General features: G+C 38.4%; 5 protein-coding genes and 1 pseudogene across 5 annotated transcripts; 5 read left to right on the top strand and 1 right to left on the bottom strand.

The window, feature by feature from the left end:
• Nucleotides 1-7: 7 nt before the first annotated feature.
• On the bottom strand, nucleotides 8-4,926 carry LOC111218885 (putative methyltransferase DDB_G0268948). The gene is made up of 7 exons (XM_022741369.1): nucleotides 4,856-4,926; nucleotides 4,310-4,736; nucleotides 3,971-4,131; nucleotides 3,140-3,356; nucleotides 2,201-2,301; nucleotides 1,889-2,026; nucleotides 8-1,689 (listed from the first exon to the last, which is right to left on the bottom strand). Exons 2-7 carry the CDS (start codon nucleotides 4,418-4,420, stop codon nucleotides 1,599-1,601), a joined length of 819 nt encoding a protein of 272 aa, XP_022597090.1. The 5' UTR covers nucleotides 4,421-4,736; nucleotides 4,856-4,926; the 3' UTR covers nucleotides 8-1,598.
• Nucleotides 4,927-6,102: 1,176 nt separating this feature from the next.
• Nucleotides 6,103-9,546, top strand: LOC111218823 (annotated as a pseudogene).
• A 1,245-nt stretch (nucleotides 9,547-10,791) lies between these two features.
• On the top strand, nucleotides 10,792-11,745 carry LOC111218737 (olfactory receptor 142-like). The gene has a single exon (XM_022741177.1). It carries the CDS (start codon nucleotides 10,792-10,794, stop codon nucleotides 11,743-11,745), a length of 954 nt encoding a protein of 317 aa, XP_022596898.1.
• Nucleotides 11,746-14,321: 2,576 nt separating this feature from the next.
• LOC111218822 (olfactory receptor 49-like) lies at nucleotides 14,322-15,272 on the top strand. The gene has a single exon (XM_022741299.1). The coding sequence runs from the start codon at nucleotides 14,340-14,342 to the stop codon at nucleotides 15,270-15,272; it is 933 nt and encodes a 310-aa protein (XP_022597020.1). The 5' UTR covers nucleotides 14,322-14,339.
• A 2,432-nt stretch (nucleotides 15,273-17,704) lies between these two features.
• On the top strand, nucleotides 17,705-18,640 carry LOC111218640 (olfactory receptor 11H6-like). The gene has a single exon (XM_022741039.1). It carries the CDS (start codon nucleotides 17,708-17,710, stop codon nucleotides 18,638-18,640), a length of 933 nt encoding a protein of 310 aa, XP_022596760.1. The 5' UTR covers nucleotides 17,705-17,707.
• A 3,143-nt stretch (nucleotides 18,641-21,783) lies between these two features.
• LOC111218821 (olfactory receptor 142-like) lies at nucleotides 21,784-22,716 on the top strand. Its single transcript, XM_022741298.1, has one exon. It carries the CDS (start codon nucleotides 21,784-21,786, stop codon nucleotides 22,714-22,716), a length of 933 nt encoding a protein of 310 aa, XP_022597019.1.
• Nucleotides 22,717-24,190: the final 1,474 nt, after the last annotated feature.

Below are 24,190 nucleotides of genomic sequence, written 5' to 3'. Positions count from 1 at the left end.
TGTCACTTACAGAGCAATATCTATCTAAAGATTGTCAACAACAACTAGCAAGCGAGCTACTGGTCACACCAGACCAAGCGAGGCCACAGCAGCAAAACCCCTGATTTTATTGCACAACATTCTGTTATTACTAATCCATTTAAGTGTAGGAAAAGGAAAATGTTATCTCTTCTTTATATCTGATAACGCACCTGTACTAAATTAGAATACAATACTTGTTGGATATTTGTTGTTTTACTTTTGTGTGACAGATCTACGGGATCTTCATGCAAAACCTTTATCAATTGAGAGTTAAGTTTTTCAGAATTGCCCAAAATGGACCAAATGATTTACAGAAAACGTCTCCTTAATAGCAAATGACAGATCCCCGTGGTTCACTTGTACATTGTATTTGCAGTGTTTTAAAATACTAATAATAAAAGTACAACATTCAAAATAAATAAAATCATTATCAGCAAAATGTATGAAAGTAAAAATATCCTTTATGAAACCAAAATGGTCTCTGTCAGTGAAAAATTATAATATAATAAACTGCTGGATTTGGATGTAATATTAACATGTAAGCTGCATTTTATGTTCAACAATTTTAACCCATTCTACATAATATTGGTTTCATTTAGTAAATAATATTTCAGATGATTACAGGTTAAAACCTTCATCTGGAAGGTGCGTAGAGTCTGTAGATGTCAGATAAATGCAGTGGGGTAAAAAGGACAGTATTACTTTTCACCACTCACTAATGAACATACAGTATGACTTCATTTTTACAGTGCAGATTTGTTTCTCTTTTTAATTACTGTATAGAGCTCTACCACAAGCGTTAAGTACTTCAGCTTTATTCACATTGCACTAAGTACAAAAAACACAAACTGTCGGCAGAGCAAAGCTGCCTTCAACCTACTGAGAGATAGCACAGAATAAAGAAAGCACACTCAGGCAGTTATAACAAATAAATGGGCCACCAGCTATGCCATGTTTTTAAGAGCTTGGCTAAAAAAACTGGACTTCTCATTTAAACCAAAGCATCTAAGCACCCTTCTGTGCAACAACTGTGGTAGGCATGTTAAATTTCAAAAGAAATTATGTTGCTGAGTTATGTAAACTCTCAGTGTGCATTTAAGCCTGAGAGGGATCAGCTGAGGGATTGAGAAATGTTTTAAAAAGTGGTTTCACTGCAAAATGAAACGTACTTTGTATTTTAAAAAACTTGTAAAATACACTATAGGCAGGATATAAAGTCATTAGTAGGTGATCTATTGACAAATATCTAAACATACAAGTAGATCCACTGTAAACTGGTCTTAAAAGTCTTTCCTGTGAGAAAGACAGTGTGTTAAGGATTAGACTATAAGCCTTTTGTTGCAAAATCTGCATCAGGCTACAACAAAATGACAAAATTGGAGCTCTACTGTGAAAAAATGATGAATATCCACATTCAACAAGCACAGTCTTTCATGCATCAAAAATTTTATGTTTTGAATGTTCATAAATTGTAAATTGGGACATCTCTTACACACACACACACACACACACACACACACACACACACACACACACTCTCTCCCTCTCTAAATATACATCCTGTGCTATAGTGTTGATCATTGTGGTTTTGATGCCAGGACACAGAAATACTCCTGCTCCCACTCTATTTCAGTGTCAGGAGACGTGACTCCCATCTCCTCCAGAAACCTGTGAAGGAGTGCAGGGGCTGATTATTTAGCTCACAACTCAGTAGAGCACCACAGGAAAACATTAAGACAGTTATCATTCCCAAAACGGATTACTGAAGGGTGAATATTGGATTATAATAATTATAAGTATCTCTCTCTGAATATGTTTGTGTGTGTTTGTGTGTGTGTGTGTGTGTGTGTGTGTGTGTGTATGTTACCTCTTCTGAGTGTTGAGCAGCAGGTCATGAGCAGTCTGAGCGTCTGTCTTCCTGTAAGCTTGGAACATGGACCAGGACTCAACAAATCCCACCACGTTCCTCACCGGGATGACAGACTTCACTCGAATACCCTCAATCCTGTTGTATCAATACGGTACATTGGTGTGTTATTACACAGAAAAAAAACAATAAGTGCATCTGTATTTTAAAGAACAAGGTTAGTGTGTAACACCTCAGTCATAAGCAAGGGGATAACAGGTTGCTTCATATTGTAACGGTCTTTGTAAGGACAGCAGACAGTGTAATAATTACCTCTGTTTGTCTGGAAAAGGGATGGCAGAGTACAGCTCCTCCAGCTTCCCATCAGACACAGCTACTGGGCTGCTAGTGTACGGCCTCAGCACCTGCTTCACCTGGTGGAAGTGAATATATATGTAAATGTTTAAGTATTAATCCATGACTGCATGTTCTGAGATTGTATTGCATACTGTGTGTATTGTGTCTGTAAAAAATAATCCAAGTCATATACACATACATTAACAAACAGTAAGTAAAACAAGCACATGTTAAAAAAAAAAAAAAAAAAGTTAAAAGCTGTATAAACTGCAGCTTGATAAGTTCATGTGTATGTTGTTGTGTTGATTAATGATAGTAGGAATTGAAGTAGCCATCATTACTTTTATGAATAACTTTTCCATTTTGGAAACTGTGCTATTTTCATACATTCATTTATTCAGTCAGTGCCTCACACCAGGCTAAAATGTACTTCAGTGAAAGTGTGTTAGGTGCTAAAGCATTAGCTTCCAAATTTATAAAAATTAAATTATCTGAGTAATTCAATTTTACTTTTTTAATTTATTCTTATGAGAATATAAACAGTACATTTTGCCCTCCAGTGTGATGGAAAACAAGACATGTTAATTGATTAATTGAGCTTTAGAGGTGTTGAAACATTTTTTTGAACAGAGGATAGAGCCCGGTTACCTGATTCCCCCTGCTTCCAGTCGTTATGCTAAGCTATGCTAACCATGTGGTGACTCCAACTACTCATTCAGAAAAAAAGCAAATATGTGTATTTTACAAAAATGTGAAATTACTCCTACTAAGCCCAGATTAAAGTTGTTATATTTATGTGGCCCCTCCTTTTCAGTCTGTTAATAACTCCATGTTTAGACACTGGTGATAATGCCAGTCAATGTGTAAAAACAAAAGGTTGGTGCTGCTGTTAAGGTTTAACACCTCTACACCCACCTCTTCATAGATGCGGCTGAGTCGTTCTCCACAGTTCTGATAGTGAAATCTGGTGGCAGTATCACTGAAGCCCAGCAGAGCCATGCAGCCCCGTGGTTTCAGAACCCGACTTGCCTCAGCCAGGAACCTCGACCGATCAAACCAGTGGGCTGCTGATGCCGCTGTCAGCAAGTCTACAGAGCCATCTGCAAATGGAAGCTCCTCTGCTGTCCCCTTCCTGCACGAGCGACAGACAGATCAACCCTGTAACTCCAAATACTGGGCAGTGAGAAGGCAGACCTGACAACAGTTTACTCATCGCACTAGTACCAGTGGTTATATGAAGTATTTGATCCATTATTTTACATCATTTATATACTGAAGCATAGAGCACTTAGCATAAAGGCTGGAAACTGTGGGAAACAGCTAGCCAGATTCTGGCCAATAAAGTCTGCCTACTAGCACCTCTAAAGATCACTAAATAACCCATAATGGATCATTTAATTTATTTATTATTTATATATTTATTTTATTTAGTTGGTCCATGTAAAAATGATGCGTAAAAACAACAACTTGTGGTTTTACAGAGGGGGTTATATGCAGGACTATTTCTTGGCTGGGAGTAATCACGTCATAGAGGTGCTGTCAGGCAGATTTTATTACTGTTATACAGTGACAGACTAGCTGCTCACTTCCACTCTTTATGCTAAGCTAAACTAATGAGCTGCTGGCTCCAGCTTCATATTTAACAGAAGAATACCAGAGTGGTACAGATCCTCTCATCCAACTCTTGGCAAGAAAAATAAAGTGAATTTACATTCTCACAAAAAAAACTCACACACTCCAACTCACCTGTATGTGATGTTCGGATACCCCGGCACGGCTTTGGCCTCCTCCAGCTGGCACTCACTGACGTCAATGCCCACCATTTGTCTGAAGTGTGGTGCCAGTAGCCGAGAATTCTGGCCTGTTCCACATCCCAGATCCACTGCCAGCACATGTGGCTGTCCCTTCTGAGGATGTTAACAGATATGCAGCACTTGTTGTCAATATATTCAATCATTCATTCATTTATTTTCGTCATAAACTCACATTTTTACAGCAAAACGGCAAAATGCCCCGTTAAAGGGCTCTATATGCACTATGATAACAGAGTGTATTGTACATTGACTGTATTTGGCCATGGCTTACCTTTTTATCTAGGTACTGAAGAATTATATTCTTGAGCTCATCTGGAGGCGTGAAGCGATACCTTTGGTAGATGGAGGCATGATCCTTCCCTTCAAACAGGCGGTATGTCATGGTGGTGTTTCACTCTTCTCTTTCTGATCTGTTGTTAATTTGCCTTCTCCAACCTCTGTTCCAGCACTCTCCTTTGTCAAACTCCTCTTTATTTTCCTTCACTCTCTTGTCCGCATTGGTTTTGTTCCTTAGCTTTTAGCCTCTTTTAGCCTCTATATTCTGTATCTCCTCTCTTATCTTGCTTACCTGCTTACTTATCTCCTTGCTACATCCTTTGTTTAAGCTGTTTTCTGCCCGAACACTCGATCACTCTGCACTCTTGCCAAGATTTAACTCTTCACCCACTTCCTGCAGTGTAGTTAGGTCTCTTTAATACCTAACAGGCAGACAGGGAAATAATCACTGTAGTTAAACAGAGTTAAGTTACAGAGTAAAACTGTAAAAAGAGACATGTATGTAAGAAAGAGCTGTTATTTGTAGAACAATTATTCTTACAAGTTGAAGGCTGCATTTGATACCAGGAGTCTTGTTAACTGAGCTGCAGACATGCTGACAATACATCACAGAGACATTCAGAAATGTTCTAACTGTGCTGTCATTTCCGACACAGCCACTCCCACCTGCCATACATTCCTGCTAGTGGAATCATCTGACCTGCTTCCCCACTCACCTGCTTACTTGTAACTTGTACCCGACCATTTCCACTTGCTCTCTGCCAATTTGTCTTTGTGTCATGTGCCTCAGCTTTCCAGCACTCTGCTCTGTGCCTGCCTGGTTTGATCCCGATCCAGTTTTGGACCTTGCATGAGTTTTTTGGGGATTTTCATTGCCTGCTTAGATTTTTGTATCCTTGTTTTTTCTAAGTAAAAGACTCTATTTCTACATCTGCTGAGTCATAATCTAGGCTCCATTTCCTGAGAACTGTGACACTGGGCCTTTCGCTTAACTCCTTCATGACCAAAGAATACCTGCAGGTGGTATTTTAACAGCTGCAAACCGACATGAGGATGAATCATATTCTACATTTTCAGGTGGCAAAAAATCATCAGGAATGTGATTTTAGTTTGAGTGTGTACAGCCTCACCACCAGCAAATATAAAACAGTTACACTACTTCTCTTTTTAGCACTGTCACAATCACCACACATACTTCAATTCATGACAAAACAGTGTGTTGCTTACATATCACAAATTTTTACTGTATTTTATGACACCGTTTGGTTTCTTTTAGTAAACAGTTATCAACAATTATCATACATGAATTCACAGACATGTCTAATGTGCTCTCCTCAAGATACATCCTTGACTAGATTATTATCTTATATTTATCATTTATGATTTGTGAATGATGATGATTATGTGTAGGAAAATAAACTTAGCAAAAGGGTATGCATATTAGCTTCTCAGCGTTTTCAAAGTAAAAAATAAAAATTGTTAATTTACAGTAGTCTAGTTCTTAATTCAGGATTAAGTTTTTAACCATGCCATCAGTGTTGCTCTGAGGTGGCAATGTCAGACCTGCCAATCTTGGGAAAATATTTTGAGTACCATAATAGTGTAATGCTTAGTTCACATGCTTCCACACCACTTCGCTTTGCACACAGTCGCTCCACTGCTCACCAACATATCAAATTCTTCAACATATGAATCGGCTATGAAAAAAATACAATACAATTATATTCTCAAGAAAAACTCTAATGAAAGGACATATTTACATTTAAGAGTAGTCAGCTGTTTGTGGGCATGTGCTATAGTAAACAGGTGAGCGTCAAAAGTTTCAGTACAGCTGCTTAAAAGCATTGTTTTCATGATTCATATTCCATTGCATGATAGGAGTGCTTATACAAACATAAGTGAATTTCATTCAAATATTTAATATAAATTGACATAATTTATTTTGGATATTGTAACAAATGCTTTTTAATTTTCAGGTACAGAAGCTTAACACTGTTAGTCTCTCCCTGTTAATGTCCTCCTCATATATCATTACATTTATTTCAAATGTAAGGTGTGCAGGTAGATGCACATACATGCACGCACATGTGCACATGCGCACACACATCCTGGTAACTTTAAAGGAATCGATACGTCTGCGGCACAGTACTGTGAAAAGTCAAGTTTAACATTTGCGACACATGGACAATATATCTTAACGTTACTTTTCCAATTTAAATGTTTGGTAGCTAGCTAGCTTAAAATGTTCAGCTAACGTTATCAACATTAAATAGTTTGATAGGTTTGGAAGGTCTGCGATAACTTAACTCATCTCACAATGTCAACTACCCACATCTACCAACATTGCTATGGATCTGCAGTGTGTTTACGTGATTGACATTTGTCAATTATCCCTGCTTGCCATTCGGGAAACTGAACACAGCGATATGATTGATCAAACTCTTCTTCTCTTACTCAGCACACCAGACTCCTGCTGTTAGACTTGAGTACTGCAGGTGTACAATTGAACTCACAGCCATCACTATAGCTTTTTGGCTGGACCACTTCAGCAGCGCCAGCCCTTTATTGGCTAATGTTCCTGACTGACTGATTGACTGACTGACCAAATTTACACCATTGTTCAACCAAATGCCATGTGACTGCATTGGAGTTTCTCCATTGGCCATTGCTCTTTCAAAATGATTTGAACATCAAGCAAGAGAGAGCATGAGAGTGGAAGGGAGAGAAGCCATCAGTAACTGCTAAAGAAATGAGCAGATTTGAATAGCATATTACAACAGCATTGCCAGCAATTTGACATTACGCTCACTACAGCAAAAAAAAGCCCAAAGAAATAAAGGTTTTCTGTCCACTGAAACGCCAGAGCGCTTTCAATTTGAATTGATCAAAGGAAGTGTTGAATTTGCATTAACATTGAGGCTTGGTACTAAAATGCCACTATGACCATGGGAATTAGAAATAAAAGCATGTTTAAAATGAAAGTCTCTTACATTTTGGAGTTGAGGTAAACAAAGGTCCTGGTCAATATTTGATTAAATACAGTACTACTGTCTTTTAACAATCTCTCTCCAAATCAGTGACTAAATCTATTGTTAGTTACACTTGTATGTTTATTAAAGTTTGTTGTTCACTCTCTTGGCCATTTGCTAAACTGAAAAACATCTTTGTTTTGTGTTTGGTTACCCAGGATGGCCCTCCGCGGTAGCAACGTGTATTTAATTGCTCTCGAGGGATGATGGAGATAATGACCTGTTGACCATTTCCAATTTAAGTGTCAGTTACATTCATAACCTTTGAAAAATAAAGCATACAGTATCCTATCCCATGGGCTCTCATTAAAGTATTGACATCATCAAACATTACATTGGTGGTGTTGAGCCAAACCCAAATGAACCCCATACAATTGCATTTCTTGCATGTTTTTTCTTCCACTAAAACTTATTTCAGGCTAACAGTAGCACTCATTCCTCAGGCCACACCTGCTGAAGATACACTAGAGATTACTTTTAGTGGTGGGCACGAAGGACTGTGGAGGGACTAATAAAAGTCATTACAATAACCTTACATCACTCGTGGTTCATGTGTGTGTATGGGCAGTTGTTTTGAAAAGTGTATTATAGTCTTAAAGATGTACAAAAGATTACATCATGTGTGTTTCATAATAGTCTGTTGTTCTTCAGATTCCTCTGAATAATTCAGATTGGTACACAAGAGTGAACAGAAGTTATTGTTGAACACTTTGCACTAATATTTTATAGTCCATAAACAATTGTTTGATAATTAGTTAAAAATATGATGTGATGAGCATTTCTGAAACTGGAGACTAAATCAGTATTTTGTTTGTTTTACTGAAATCTTCTTTATGCCTGTGAGCCTACCTGTGTTGTTTGACGAACAATGCTTGCACACTACTGTACATATCCAAAAATTAAAACACACATTCATGGTACGTATTTGTGTGAATATCATGCTGAAACTTAAGAGCTAGTTTACCTCAGTGAGAAACTTTATCAGTATTAATTGTCAGTGTTTTCAGTCTGTCAGTATTGGATGGATGTGTGTATTTGTTTCCTCAACATATTCGTCCGCAGACTAATTATTTAAGTCTGGTGTGGAGGTCAGAACAGGAAGGAAGTGGCATGCCCAGGATGCAGTAGAGCGAGCAGAGGCAAGGCTGCGGCACAGCACCCTGGTGGGAACTGTGGCTACTGGTCGGGCTGGGCTGGGAAGCAACCCAAAACCAAGCTACAGCAGAGCCAGAGGAAAGGAAAGACGAAAGCTTATCCAGGAGGAGGTGCGCGCCGAGGTGGAGGAGGCTCGCTTCAGCAGAGTGGTGGGCATGAGCAAGCAGGGGGCCTGGACCAAGTGGGAGCACGTAGCTGGCCGTAAGATCACCTGGACCGAACTCTGGAAGGCGGAGCCACACCAGTTTAAGTTCTTGGTCCAATCATTCTATGATGTCCTCCCAAGCCCTGCTAACCTGTTCACCTGGGGCCTCACAGACTCACCTGTGTGCCAGCTTTGTCAGAAAAGAGGATCACTAGAACACATCCTCAGCTGTTGTTCAAAGGCCTTGGGAGATGGCAGGTATCGTTGGTGCCACAACCAGGTCCTGCGGGCAATAGCAGACATCATCTGCACTGGCATCAACATCAGCAAGCGGCAGCACCCGACCAAGAGTACGATTGCCTTTGTCCGAGCAGGGGAGAAACCTCAACCCTCCAAGAAGACTCAGGGGGGCTTGCTCACAACAGCGAGGGACTGGCAGCTCCTGGTTGACCTAGGGAGGCAGTGGCGATTCCCAGTCATCATCATAGCCACGACACTCCGACCAGTCATGGTCTTGATGTCTGTAGCCAGCAAGCAAGCCGGTGGTGCTCCTTGAGCTAACTGTCCCCTGGGAGGACAGAATGGAGGAAGCTCAGGAGAGGAAGAGGGCAAAGTATGCAGATCTTGTGGCTGAGTGCCGGTGGAATGGGTGGAAGGCCCGCTGCAAGCCTATTGAGGTGGGCTGCAGGGGTTTTGCAGGCAAGTCCTTACACTGGGTCCTGGGGCTCCTTGGGATTTGTGGACTGCACAGGCGAAGAGCCATCAAAAACATCCTGGAAGCATCTGAAAAAGCTTCACGTTGGCTCTGGTTGAAGAGGGGGGAGGCGTGGCGTAGTGCGCTACCTGGACACAAGTCGGGGGACTGATCACCCCCGGCTGGATCGCCCGGGTGAGGGTGTCTGACTGAGACCCGAAACACCCTATGATCCCGGGAGCATCACTGATGATGTGTCCAGGTTGCACCTTGAGGTGTATTACTTATTTAAGTCTGATTATACTCTATTGAAGGATGAGGTTGGCAATATACAATTTATTTCTTACTTTCAGCAAATTCCATGAAAATCAGTGGAATCCATTTTGATCAAAACCAACACCAAACCTACAAACAGGTAAAGTCTGTCTACCCAAGACCTTAAAAGACCTGACAAATCTGTTGAAATGATGTGATGCAGTCATGTCAACATGGAGCAGAATCTTGAAATAAAGTTTCCAAAATTTGGTGGAATCCACACCACCAAGAACTGAGGCTGTTTCACGAACATACAGAGGCCCTACCCAATATCTGTAAGGTGAGACTAAAATTGACCATGATATTAGATATCAGATAGATAGATAGATAGATAGATAGATAGATAGATAGATAGATAGGTAGATAGACAGATATCCCTAGGGGTAATTAATGTGTCTATTAGCTCATTGTTGATAACAGTTAATGATGAATAAACAATAATAATTAAATTAGTCCACTTCCTTTGGCTGAGGTGCTGCTCATCACTGTCCCTGAGACACAGATATATATATAATACTGATGTATTGTCAGTAAAGTTTGTTGGAAATATATATAGAGGTACACTCAAGAGTTATCCTTAAAACTGTTTTTTGCAGCTTCTCCATCAAAGCCAGGTTCATGTCAGGGGGGAAAGTGAATATCAAAACTGTGTGATAGTGTGCAATCTGAAACGTTCCATTCCAGATCCCCCATGGAGCGATGACTGTGGTGATGTAATTACAGTATGTGTGACAAGTTAAATAGGTTCTCAGCTGCTTCTGAGAAACCACAGCGGTCACCTGCTGTGCCACAGACCACACACAGACAGCATGAAGAAGGAGTGGTGAGACCTAAAAAACACTCTGTTCATATAGGAAATATAACTGAGACTCCAGCCATTCTGGTTTAACTTACTCTCTTACTTATTATTGATATTAGGAATTATTACAAATACATATTTCTTACTCATAATCACCTCACATAATTTATCACTTTGGAAATCTCTCTGTTTTCTCGTTTGTTTCAGTGCTCTTCAACACACAGTACCTGCCTCAGTTGACCAGTGACTACACAGCTACCAGGGACAGGCAGCTGCATTGTAACTACTGACAGGATCCAACTGTAGAATTGTCCTACCTTTTTTATTGTCTATGGGGTAAATGGAAAACAATACATACCCCCCTTATTTTAACCTCACCATGTTTGTGAACATTGGCAGCTACCGCTACCCAACATTTGTCTTGTGTTTCCTGCTGTATGCTTTTATTATCTCCGCTAACCTTGTCATAATACTGGTAATATCACAAGAGAAAACTTTACATGAGCCCATGTATATTTTTATTATGTGCCTTTCTATTAACTCTCTGTACGGCTCTGCCGGCTTCTTCTTCAGATTTCTCAGAGACCTCCTGTCTGATACTCATTTGATCCCACGATCGGCTTGTTTCACTCAGATCTATGTCATTTACACCTATGCTTCCTATGAGCTCACCATTTTAGGCATTATGGCATATGATCGGTATGTTGCAGTATGTCAGCCTTTACATTACCACAACAAAATAACCTCTAAGATGGTCTCTAAGTTGATCGCCTTAGCATGGATCTATCCAGCCTTCTCTGTTGCAGTCTGTGTTTATCTGGCCTCCATACTTCCCTTGTGTGGCAATAAGATCCCAAAGGTGTTCTGTGCAAACTGGCCTGTAGTAAAACTGTCATGTGTCCCCACTGTGCTCAATAACCTTATTGGCATGCTTGTGTCCACAAGCACCGTCTTTCTGCCCCTGGCTTTTGTCCTGTATACATATGCACGGATTTTCCTGGTCTGTAGAAAACGCTCCTTAGAGTTCAAAAGCAAAGTCATACAAAGCTGTCTGCCGCACATTGTTACATTTGTCAATTATTCCATTACTGTGTTCTGTGATGTTGCCCTCAGCAGAATTAATCTTGAAGAGCTGAATCCATTCCTAGGTATAATTCTGTCACTTGAGTTTGTTGTGATTCCTCCAATTCTGAATCCTCTTGTTTATGGCCTGAAGTTACCAGAAATTAGAAAACTTATGTTCAGAATGTTATCATGCTCAAAACCTGACAAACAGACTAAACCTCAGAAATAAGACTAGTATCATTTCCCTGCACTGGTCTGACCTAGTGTAGACTGAGCTCTCATTACCCTACAAATTCTGACTCACACACCTGGCTGCAGCAATGATGGTGTAATAAAGGGCAGAGATACTTTTGCAAACAAATATTTTATTTTATTTGCTTTGTTTTAATCTGTGATTTAAATCAGTTTGTATAAAGTGGCATTAAGGTGTTTTTCCTGTTAATCAATTTGAAAAAAAAACATCCACTGTGTTCAGTGTTGTAACCAAATATAACATAAAAAAAACTCCAAAGGGTTGAATATTTTTCATACACTCTTAACTGATGGACAGTTTGTGATGAAACGTGGCATTATTGTATGACTTAAAAAAGTCTTTAGATAATGGACACTTTGAAATGCAAACGACTATGATTAAGAAAAATTACCTGCACTAAACTTATCTAATGTGAATATATTGTATTTGATTATAAATGTAGGCTATGTATCATTTATTGTGAAAAGAAACATAAAGACAGAGATAAAATAACATTTAAAAGTAATGGGCTGATTTGAAATTATAATTAATTCATAATTATATATTATCTCAAAGTTTCATGATTATGTTATATATTTTATCTCAAAGTTTTCATAAGATAATTTATTTCATAAGATATATTGACATATAGTTATTCAGCACTTTGAGTCTATATATTTTTGATGTAGATTGTGCATGCAAGTAATAATTTAAAGGGATAAGGGTGCAAACTGAACAGGTGTAAATTAAGTGTGAATAATAGAGGAAACTTGAACATGAATTAATTAATTGCAAATTAAGTTCTACTTCTGCTGTATCACTGTATCACATACCTGGTATGTTTATTCGAAAATTTTTGAGAGTTCCACCAAGTGATGCACCAGAAAGAAACCTGGTTTTGAGATGTCTAATCTCAGTACTCAACTCTTAAGACTTAGTTTCCATTGATTTAAACTGCCTGAGACAAGTGAAACACCCTCCCTTGGCTCTAAAATGAAGCCTTTTGTGTTGAACAGTGTGAGCAGTTCTTTGTAATCATGGAGAAATAATCGCCAACATGGACCGTGTGTAATGAAAGTGTCATGTTTGCCCTGCCATAAAGATTAGAGGGTAGTGCACTCGCTAATCTTTTCCAACTCACGCTCTCTTCAACAATCTTTCTTTCAACAATCAGGCGTGATTAGCAGCATCTTATCCGTTGTGCACACAATATCACAGGTGCTCCAACTGCTTTCACTCATAATTACTAACTGTAGAACAACAAGTGATGTGGAACAGTGGACAAATACCAGTGGCAGCGTCCACAAGCTTGTTGGTTAAGGCTGTGGGGGTGTGTCAGAGAAAAGAGGTTTGGAACTGCTGATGTTGAAGACACTGGGGCTGAGGGCAATGCTGTGGATTGTGAATTTATATCGCGTTTTTTTAGTCTACTGACCACTGATGATGCAACATCTGGAGCACTTTAGCATCTTGCTCTTGGACACTTCAACACAGTCTCTGGAGGTGTATGGGTGCTGTTAAGTGTGCAGTGAAGGTACAGTGTGTGTGCTTGGCTTGGTGGGTATCATGGGGGGGGGGGGGGGGGGGGGGGGGGGGGGGGCAGGTTATATTGTGTGATGTAGCTTGGCTCCCCACATAGATAACAACCCTCAGTGGATTGCTGAGCAACCCTTGGTCACTGCATGTGGAATGGAGATGGCAGTACTTTCAGATACTTATGTGGTTGGGCATTAGCTGGTCACTGGGTGGTCTGGATAAGGGGTGGAAATGTCCTGCCTGTTTTGTCATGAGCTGGATGCTCACGAACTGGTTGTTGCTTTTGGACAGACAGGTCACTGGCATCCTCTCCTTGGTGACTCATTGCCATTCCCGATGTTTTTACTTCTTCTATAAGAGAGGCTATACTTTATTTAGAGACTGAAAAGTCTCACGCTACTATTCAGGGGCCTCTCAATGTCTCTTTATGTCAGTGGTCAATCCCAGAGTGCCAGCTTCCTTGGCAGCTGCATGGTGTTATAGTGTTTCATTCAGAACCCACAAAAACTGCCTTTTTCCACTTGAAAAACCTGATGCCAGCCTCTTGTCCCGGCCATCCAGGACGAGGCACCAGACCTCGGGTGACAAGGCTTTCTCCTTTGGTGGCCCCCTCCCTCTGGAACTCTATCCCCAAGCACATCCTGTCCATCTTCAAGAAGTTACTCAAAACTGTTCTGCTTTTATCATGTTTTTTAAAAAAATTATTATCTAGTATTAATTCATCCTTGGATATCTTGAAAAGTGCTTGAAAAATAAAATATTATTATTATTAATACTATTAGTTTCTTTTGTAATTAGAGTGCAAATTATATAATGACAACAAGGGGGGAGTCAGCTATTTCTTGGTCCCTCCTACAACAGTTTTGTCATCCCAGTGATTGGCTGGATTAGAACCCAAGGCGCTATTGTTGGTTTTGGAAAAAGGATTTACCAAGGAACAGTCACTGCACACGGTCAAACAGAGCAGTTCTCCACTCCAGTACTTAGGCAGCTGGTGTGCTGCTGTCATTTACGTGGTGAAACAGGTGAAGCTTTTATTCCAAAACTTACAGGTGATGGAAAATGTTTCAGCTGACACGCTCTTTACTCTTTCAGGTTTAAATTTTACATTGGAACAAAGAATTACCCTCTTCTTTCTGACTTTACTGTGGTACATAATGATTCTGTTGGGAAATATTGCTATTATTGTTGCTATCATTGTGGATAAAAACCTCCAGGAGCCAATGTATATCTTCTTGTGTAATCTATGCTTCAATGCATTGTATGGAACTGCCGGTTTTTACCCCAAATTCCTCCTGGATCTTCTAACATCTCATGTCATTTCTTACGCTGGATGCATGCTACAGGGTTTTGTAATACACTCATCTGTTTGCGGAGATTTCTCCATCTTAGCCCTGATGGCTTATGACAGATATGTGGCTATATGTCGACCCCTAGTCTACCACTCAGTTATGACAAAGCAGAGAATCTCCATTTTTGTGCTTTTCTCCTGGCTCTTACCGCTTTATTGTATGTTTATGAACACGGCAACATTATTAGGATCAAGGTTATGTGGCTCACACATAAACAGAATCTATTGTGTTAACTGGATGATAACGACTCTTACTTGCTCACCACCCAAAGCAAACGCTGCAGTTTCATATTTTAATGTTTTGTTTTATTTTGGCATTTTTGTGTTTATTTTTTGGTCATACTTGTATCTGATAAGAACAGCCATATCATCCAAAGAGAAGCGGGGGAAGTTCATGCAGACGTGCTTGCCACATTTAATCTCTCTCATCACTTTTACAACAACTGTCCTTTTAGATTTATTGTACATGAGATTTGGGTCACTTGATTTATCTCAGAATCTCAATAATTTTATGGCAATGGAATTTCTACTTATTCCTCCGGCTATGAATCCATTTATATATGGATTCAAACTGACCAAGATCCGCAACAAATTCTTGAATTTAGTTTACATTAAAAGGAAAGATGTGAAAGAATGAATTTCCACATTAAAGGTGAACTCTCAAACTGAGCCATAAACATTGGGAAAGAAATCAGTGCAGTCTGTACATCTGAAAATTGAAATGTGATGGAAAGTAGATTCATTTATAAAGATTTTTGATAGTTGAAATAATTAAACAGGGAGATTATTCTTAATGCAGAATATCACAGCAGTGCCAGTGATAGTCTTTTCATTTCTCTTATATCTTCAGCAGTAAAAACACACTGTATTATTCTGTGTTTACTTGTTATGTGATGACAGAATGGTGCATTCAAGGTTCCAAACAGATTTGATGTTAAGTAAAAAATATGTGATGGCTAAATTATCATGAATTTAAAATAAAAACATGCTTTACTCTGCCATTCATGCTTTGTAAATGTATTGATCTAAAAACGACATGCTTGTCACACACTTTACGGATGTATAGTATATTCCTGCTGAGGGGCTCCTGATTATTCCGTCCTTGTGATCAGCTTGTGACCAGTTTATGGTTTCTTGTGTTTACTGTAAATGCTGAAATTGATTTTGAACTTGTGACTCTTGTTAGGATCTGGAAGTTCTCTACTGGGTGACTGTCTTGTATAAGCAACTGAGGGTTAATCATGTGTGATTTCTCCGTTTGATCAAACTATAATGAAAAGCTGTACACATTATATTCTAATCCTTAACCCATCAGTGTGTTTAGTGTGTTTAGTGTGTTTACAGGAATTTTCAGCAATGTAACAATTATGTAAGAAAGCCCTATCTGTAATGATTTTCCTAAGAAGTATAAGTCGGATAAGTTGAGCATTTTCACATGGCTGTTACTTGATTGTTCCAAATAACAAAGATCTGCAAATATAAAATGGCAGTGTATTTACTAAAACATAAAATGTACACTCAGATGTGTTGATATTTGAGATGATAATGATTTTTATTTTTCTCTATTCTTTCCTACACTTTGCAATAATTTAAATAACAATAATTCTTACAGTTCTGACTGCAACCAGTGCCGCTGTGACCTGTGACTTTATTGCTACTGTGACCTGAGTGTTTCTGCCAATGCTGCAGGAATGTTCAAAACATGCACTGACATCTATATGACATCAAGGAGCATTTTCAACTGATTAGTCATAATTTGCGCAGGTCAGCAACTGTAAACAAGATGGACACTGTAACAATTTAGGCTATTAGCCTTTAAGTAGGTACATAACTATTACTTAATTGATCATTTATAACCATTGATTATCCCCAACACATTGGTCAGACTATGGAATTTAATTTGTGATGCTCGAACAGGAACAGGAAAGCATCACACGTGACATTAAAGCATTTAATACAGGAATAACCAGATAATACACACAATTCACTGCCTTCAACTTTCATGGGAATGTTTTCCACTGAAGAAAACAGCCCTCATGAAACTGGACACAGTGAGCTCTGTCGAATAGATTCTCAACTGTATCAGGAGAAATCTCTGACACCAGCTGGTAGGCTCCTTGAATGTTGGCAACCGCATCTTAAACTGTCCAGCAAAACATGTTGCCCATGTATGTGACTTTACCTTTATAAACTGGCAGTGAGAAATGTTTTTTTTTTTTTTTTCAACTGTTTTTATCTTCCAAAAGGAATTAGCCTTGGAAATATATCAAAACACTATGGGCATCAGAGCCAGTGTTAAATTACCAAAGGGCTTGCCAAGATAAGACTGTTCTCCGGGCTGTGAGCTGCTGAGATGTTCTCATCTGGCAGGCGGGAAGGGCGATTTAATCCTGTCATATACCTCTGGGCTTGGCTGAACTTTTAGGCCCTATTATTCCATAATCACATATCTACCACAACCAAGCAATTCCCCAGCGATACCGCTGAGTCAAGCCTCACCGCAACAAACATGAAAAAACATGAATTCACTTGATTACATCTTTCAAATAACACAACTATCTCCACCCAACGGTATGATGTCATACTACAAAGTCGCAGGATTTAGTTGAATGGAAATAAATACTACCAATGGGAGAGGAGTCAAAATTCACCAGTGTTCAGGTAAAAAAAAAAACAGAGAGCCAGAAATTCTGGTCTGGAGCAGCAGCAGCTGAGGGATTATCTTCTTCCAGGCAGGTTCAGTCGGGTCAGGCAGGACAGGGCCGTGTATTGGCTGGGTTCTGGCCTCAGTTTTAGGCCTGTGTACAACTCTAGGACGGATACAACAAAACATTTTCAACATTGGTGGAGACTCTCCAAGTAACTTCATGTATTATCTTGTTAATATTGTATACAGTAGTTCTTACAGATTGAAACACTTCCAGACCACTGATTGGTTGGTTTGAATTCCCAGCTCGTGCACTGCTGTCTTCAGACAAGATATTAGTACTGTGAGATGAAGGGGTGGACACCATGTTAATCATGGTGGTACACTACAAAGGGGAAAATATAAAGTAAACTTTTCTACCCATCATGGATAATGTCTCTGTAATAAGAATATTGTATCTCTCAGGTTTGAATGAAACAAGGAACCATCAGTTTACTCTCTTCACTCTCACTTTACTGTGTTATTGTGTGATTTTGCTGGTCAACATTTGTCTTATTGCGACCATCATCTTGGATAAAAACCTCCATGAACCAATGTATATTCTGTTGTGCACTTTCTGCATGAATGGACTTTATGGGACAACAGGTTTCTACCCCAAATTTCTCTGGGATCTGCTCTCTCCTCTTCACATCATCTCTTACTCTGGGTGCCTTGTTCAGGCTTTAGTCATGTACTCTTTTGCCTGCAGTGATCTGTCTATTCTTGCAGTAATGGCATATGACAGATATGTGGCCATATGTCGACCACTGGAGTACCACTCTATCATGTCCAAGCAAAGGCTCTTCAAATTAGTGTGTTTCTCTTGGTTAACACCTTTCTGCATTATAGCCACAAACATTTCTCTAACATCTAGATTAAAGCTGTGCAGTCCATATATTGCCAGACTCTTCTGTGTGAATTGGGTTATAGTTACACTTGCTTGTTTTCCAGCACAAACTATTATTAACAACATAGTTGCATACATTACAATAATCATTTATGTATGTCATGGTTGTTTTATAGTTTGGTCCTACATGTATCTCATTAAAACATGTGTGAATTCTATAGAAAACAGGGCAAAGTTCATGCAAACATGTGTGCCACATTTATTCTCTTTACTCACTTTTCTTGCTACAATAGTTTTTGATGTTATGAGTATGAGATTTGGTTCAAAGGATTTACCTCAAAACCTTCAAAACTTTGTTGCAATAGAATTTCTTGTCATACCTCCCATCATGAATCCTCTGATTTATGGTTTCAAACTGACCAAAATTAGGAACAGGATTCTGAATGTTATCACTTTAAAGACCAAATTATAAATATAAGTCCTGTTTCTAATGTGCTTCCTTTACTTATGCAGTGATCAACCAGCTGCTGGCTGTTAGGAACTGAAGTTATAGTTACATGTAATATCCTCAGACTAAAGAATGGAGGTTTGGCAGATTCAGCAAACATTAGTTTGGTGTGTTTTGAGGGATGTCCTTTTAACTGAAAGTTTTCATTTTATTACAATGAAATTTGCATTAATGTGCATAGGGTGTTCTCTATCCTCAAGGTTTAGGATGCTTTTTTTTATTTGGCACTACTCTAACATGATGACAATAATATGACACCTCTCTAAAATATGGACATTGTATTATGACTTTCTTTTTGCATATTTACATGATTCCCACGTATGTGATGGTCTAGCCAACTATTCATAATGTTGAATATTTGTGTGCATATCTCAGATAATGCATTAAAAGCAGATAGGCCTACTTTGTTCTTTTATGTCATATTAATTTATTTAAAAAAAAGTAAATTAATATTTTGCATTATTGCACAATCTGATGTCATTTATATGCTTGTTTCTGAACAGAAAGGGAAAGAATAAATTGAAATAAATTAATCTGTGTTGTATACAGTTTCTGCTGTCAAATTCCAAGGAAAAAAAACAACCTTTCACTGGAAAATGAATTACAACAGTGTACCAAAGCAGAAATAATCATGTGAGTGGACTCTTTATTCTGGACATTTTTGGATGACACAACGATCAGTCTTGCTTAGGATGTTCTGGCCTTCACTCTGCCCCAGCCTGCCATCATTTTTTTCCCACCAAATTGTGGCAATGTTTAGGAGGCTTATTATTCTAAGTACTTTGCCTCATTGGCTGCATTTCACTGGTTTGTCACAGTCTCCATCACGGCCCTGTCCTCTCCTGTTGTTGTCTGTCATTTACAGTATAGAGATATGACTCCCAGATATGTGGCTCATTTGGTGTAGTATTTGTTAAAGCTTGGTGTGTGCGTGTGTGTGGCACTGAACCATGATGAAGCGTTGCTAATGGTTTGAAGCAGTTGTTACAGTCAGCATGGTGACATCTACTGGCCAACGCTTTGTATTGCATTTGTATCAAATTGGCCAGCTATTATGAAATACTGAGGGACAACATAAATACCTCACTGTTGTCATTCTTGATATTTTGTTCGATAAGAATATTGTCATGTAAAAAAACATCTGTTGATTTATATGGTGTTGCTATAATTGCTAATTATAAGCTTTAAATTGAAATAAAGGAATAAATATGTCTGCTACTGTATTTCTGCAATATAAGGCCTTTTTTAGCCAGCCTGGATTTCCCAGTAATTCAATGGGTCATCTTTGATCTAATAAAGACTATCAGGCCTGCAAGTTAGATTTAAGACTTATTCAGTGTCACACATTCTTAAATTCAAGCCTAATTTCCAATAACAAAACAGCAAAAATCATGCAACAACATTAATTACTTTAAGAAGGTTTTTATATAATTATTGAAAATTGGCATTTCACAAACAAAGTCGTGTTTGTAATGTTTGATAGAAAACATAACAGAGTAGGAACATATTCTGTAGAGTGAAGACGTGGGCCCATATTCATGACTGCTAAAGGTACAATTTTGAACCCAACTGAAAGACAAAAGTAAAAATCTTTCTCTTTCACTCTGACTCACAAACTAAAGAATAAAAACTGTTTAACCTCTTTTGACTTAAAAATGCTCGTAAATATATGAGTGCCCAGGAGGTTGCTTAAATTGGTAAGAGGAAAGGACTGAGCAATAGAAGCACTATAATTAAGAATTGAGGAGTTTAAGGTTTTTGTTCTTGTTTTTTGTTTATTTTTAATTTATCTATTCAATTCATGATCTTTGAGATTCAAGAATATCTTCAATGTAATTTTTTCTTGTCATAACAAATGTATTTTTACTAGGAATATAATAGTATGAGATATCCATTAATTGTAAAGATGTCTTAAAATGTGCCTGATTAAAAATATCTTTAATTAAAATAATTACCAGTCAAAATTACACATCTGGGGCAGCAAAACCCATCCGAGCAACCCCCAAGATCTGAGCCCATTAATTACACAACGCTGAGTTAGTACGATGTAACCATGGAAACGTGTGGTTTCTTTGAGAAACAGCAGAACTTGTAGAGCAAAATTAAGACTGGCCTAACACGACAGACCATTCTGAAATATCTCTGTTAAACTGACCCCTGGGGCTGCATTATTTTAATGGTAGTCAGCTATGACTGTGAAACTGAGGTGAACCCACAGAGCAGAACACAGAGCGGTGGTAAAGCAAGTCTTTTATTATAAATTATGTAGATTGTGGGGAATAGTAGCGGGGATGGCGATGGTGGTGAGAGACTGTAGATAGTATGGCAGATAATGGCGGAGGTTGTGCACATAAACAGAATCCAAGCAGGTGGGGCTGAGGCTGGGCTGAGGCTGGGCTGAGGCTGGGCTGAGGCTGGGCTGAGCGTGGCAGGCGGCAAGGTTGTAGATCTGGAGCACAGGGAAACAAACAGGATTACCAAAAAAGTCCAAAAAGCAGAGCAAAGCAAGAAGTTTGCAACAGTGTTTGGACGTGGCATTTATACCACTCGAACGACCTGGTGGAGAATGGTGAGTAGAACTGGTTCTTAGATACTGCAGCTGGTTGTAGAGTTGTTTGCATGATGTGGAGCAGGTGAGTATGGAGATTGGTCACAGCAGGATGCAGGTAGCCACGCCCAGCTGACACACACAGACAGACACAGAGGCAAACTGGGGACAAACAAAAACAAGAGGGAGGGGAAAACAACAGAGAACAAGGAAAGAAAAAGGACCACAAAGGTCCTGATCCTAACAGAAAGTCTTAATACACTTTCATGTCCTAACTGTGCTTAAGAACTCATGTTGTTCAAGCAATGAAAATGATATATTTGGAAATAACAGCAAGCCTAAAAAAAATTAAGGTTATCTTTGGGTTATACATTTATTATATGTTGTGTTATCTTATAGTTATTGTATGTTTATTTTATTATTGGTCACACAATAAACTGCAGAACGTTGATTTGCTGGTTTGAATTCCCAGCTCATGCCGTCAGACAGGATACTAAGAACAATGAGAAGACCAGACACTTATTAGGGACTGACAAATCCTTCACACAAGTTTTCTAACATGATGGATAATGTATCTCTAATAACAATGTTTTTTCTCTCAGGTTTGAATGAAACAAGGAACCATCAGTTTACTCTCTTCACTCTCACTTTACTTTGTTATTGTATGATTTTGCTGGTCAACATTTGTCTTATTGCGACCATCATCTTGGATAAAAACCTCCATGAACCAATGTATATTCTGTTGTGCACTTTCTGCATGAATGGACTTTATGGGACAACAGGTTTCTACCCCAAATTTCTCTGGGATCTGCTCTCTCCTCTTCACATCATCTCTTACTCTGGGTGCCTTGTTCAGGCTTTAGTCATGTACTCTTTTGCCTGCAGTGATCTGTCTATTCTTGCAGTAATGGCATATGACAGATATGTGGCCATATGTCGACCACTGGAGTACCACTCTATCATGTCCAAGCAAAGGCTCTTCAAATTAGTGTGTTTCTCTTGGTTAACGCCTTTCTGCATTATGGCTGTGAATATTTTTCTGACATCTAGATTAAAGCTGTGCAGTCCATATGTTACCAGACTCTTCTGTGTGAATTGGATTATAGTTACACTTGCTTGTTTTCCAACTCAAACTATTATTAACAACATAGTTGCATACATTACAATAATCATTTATGTATGTCATGGTTTTTTTATAGTTTGGTCCTACATGTATCTCATTAAAACATGTGTGAATTCTATAGAAAACAGGGCAAAGTTCATGCAAACATGTGTGCCACATTTATTCTCTTTACTCACTTTTCTTTTGACCATTCTTTTTGATGTTATGAGTATGAGATTTGGTTCAAAAGATTTACCTCGAAACCTTCAAAACTTTGTTGCAATAGAATTTCTTGTCATACCTCCCATCATGAATCCTCTGATTTATGGTTTCAAACTGACCAAAATTAGGAACAGGATTCTGGCTCATGTTACTTTTAAAATTAAATGACCTTGAACTCAAAGTCCTACAATAATGCTCAATAAATGAATATCCATTGCAAATTTTAATCTGAAATTTTTCCTTGGTATGCCTATGTATAACAGAAAGCTTACATTATATTAAATTCAAATCAGCATCTTCTGTTGTATTTTTAATCTCTGCCCACAAGATTTTAGGTGTTAACCCGAATTCCTCTTTGAACTCTTGTACTTTGAAATAAGACTTTTGCATATAAGTGCATAATTTTGCATATTTACATTTTCTACTTTTGGCTGAAGCTCTAGGCAATTGTACAGTGTTTAATTATGTACATGTGCATATTCTTGTGAAGCAAACTGTTACATTTTTGCTAAATATCTTTGCACTTTTCCCTCAATGCATTCTGGATGGTCACTTTTGGATTGCTGTTTTTCTTTTATTTAGGAATTAAATGAATACAACTATAAAATCCAAAACTTCTCATTACTATCATTATTTGCATTTTTTTTTTTTGTTTGCATATTTATCTGTGACTTTATTTGTCGGCCCAAAATAGATTGAATAAGGAAGAATAAAAGAAGAATATGTATAATATCATATATGTTTAACCTGTCAAATAGGACTCAGATTAAGAATCTGCAATAAACAAAAGATTCATCGTAATAAGGTTAAAGGCAGCTGAGTCACCTTTGACAATTTTGAGCTGCATGATAAAAAAAAAGTTGTAATTTTTGATTTTCAGAGTAAAAGTATTCAGGTTTCAGACGAGAAGGAGAAAGACCATGAAACTCCAGACACTGTTAAGAGGAAAACTGTCTTCTCTCCTAACCCTTTAGCAAACTAAAGAAAGACAGGATATTATCAGCATCTACACTCAAAACTGGTTCCAAAATAATAATTTGAAACTTTGACAGTTTCTGGACCATGTCTAACTTTGATAATATAGATAACCTTTACCTAAATGTGTTTAACAAATAGATGGTTCAGGATTTCTACATTTTAAAGATTCTTCATTTTAAGCTGTTGGCTAAAACTCCATATTATTTGTGTTGGCCATCATCTTCTTAATCCAACAGCTACTTTTTCAATATTTTTTATAGTTTTATGATAAAATTGAGTCCAGACCATTAGGACATGGGGAAACTCTTTGCAGCTTTGATTGGAGGCATGTTCTGTCTTTCAGGTCAGTCTTACGTTGATCAATTCATCAGGAAAACTTTTGTCCAAATCAGTGGGATGGCCAGAGGAAACACTGTTTGCTGTAAATTACTATAATGTTCTACTCTGAATCTCTAAGCTTCTCTTTCTTCATTGCAATGTATTTGTTTAAATGTAAGCTCTGCTGACTCACTAGAAGTGCATTTTTCCACGTTGAAATTGTAGTTGACATTTGACATTTGCATCAGTTTAAGTAGAAAAGGATTTCACTGTTTACCTTACAAAACATTGATAGCATGTAATATCAAGTACACGGGCACTTGATTGTTTTAAAACTCTTTCTTCA

Source organism: Seriola dumerili, unplaced genomic scaffold (assembly GCF_002260705.1).
Source record: "Seriola dumerili isolate Sdu_G_001 unplaced genomic scaffold, Sdu_1.0 BDQW01000052.1, whole genome shotgun sequence".
NCBI lineage: Eukaryota > Metazoa > Chordata > Actinopteri > Carangiformes > Carangidae > Seriola > Seriola dumerili.
This window is presented reverse-complemented; position numbering and strand designations above follow the sequence as displayed.

Coding starts and splice junctions, on each gene's coding strand:
- LOC111218885 (XM_022741369.1), bottom strand. CDS start 4,420: ATGACATACCGCCTGTTTGAAGGGAAGGATCATGCCTCCATCTACCAA. Junction 3,357..3,970: donor TATCCGAACATCACATACAG/GTGAGTTGGAGT, acceptor TCGCTCGTGCAG/GAAGGGGACAGCAGAGGAGC. Junction 2,027..2,200: donor CCTTTTCCAGACAAACAGAG/GTAATTATTACA, acceptor TTGATACAACAG/GATTGAGGGTATTCGAGTGA.
- LOC111218737 (XM_022741177.1), top strand. CDS start 10,792: ATGGAAAACAATACATACCCCCCTTATTTTAACCTCACCATGTTTGTG.
- LOC111218822 (XM_022741299.1), top strand. CDS start 14,340: ATGGAAAATGTTTCAGCTGACACGCTCTTTACTCTTTCAGGTTTAAAT.
- LOC111218640 (XM_022741039.1), top strand. CDS start 17,708: ATGGATAATGTCTCTGTAATAAGAATATTGTATCTCTCAGGTTTGAAT.
- LOC111218821 (XM_022741298.1), top strand. CDS start 21,784: ATGATGGATAATGTATCTCTAATAACAATGTTTTTTCTCTCAGGTTTG.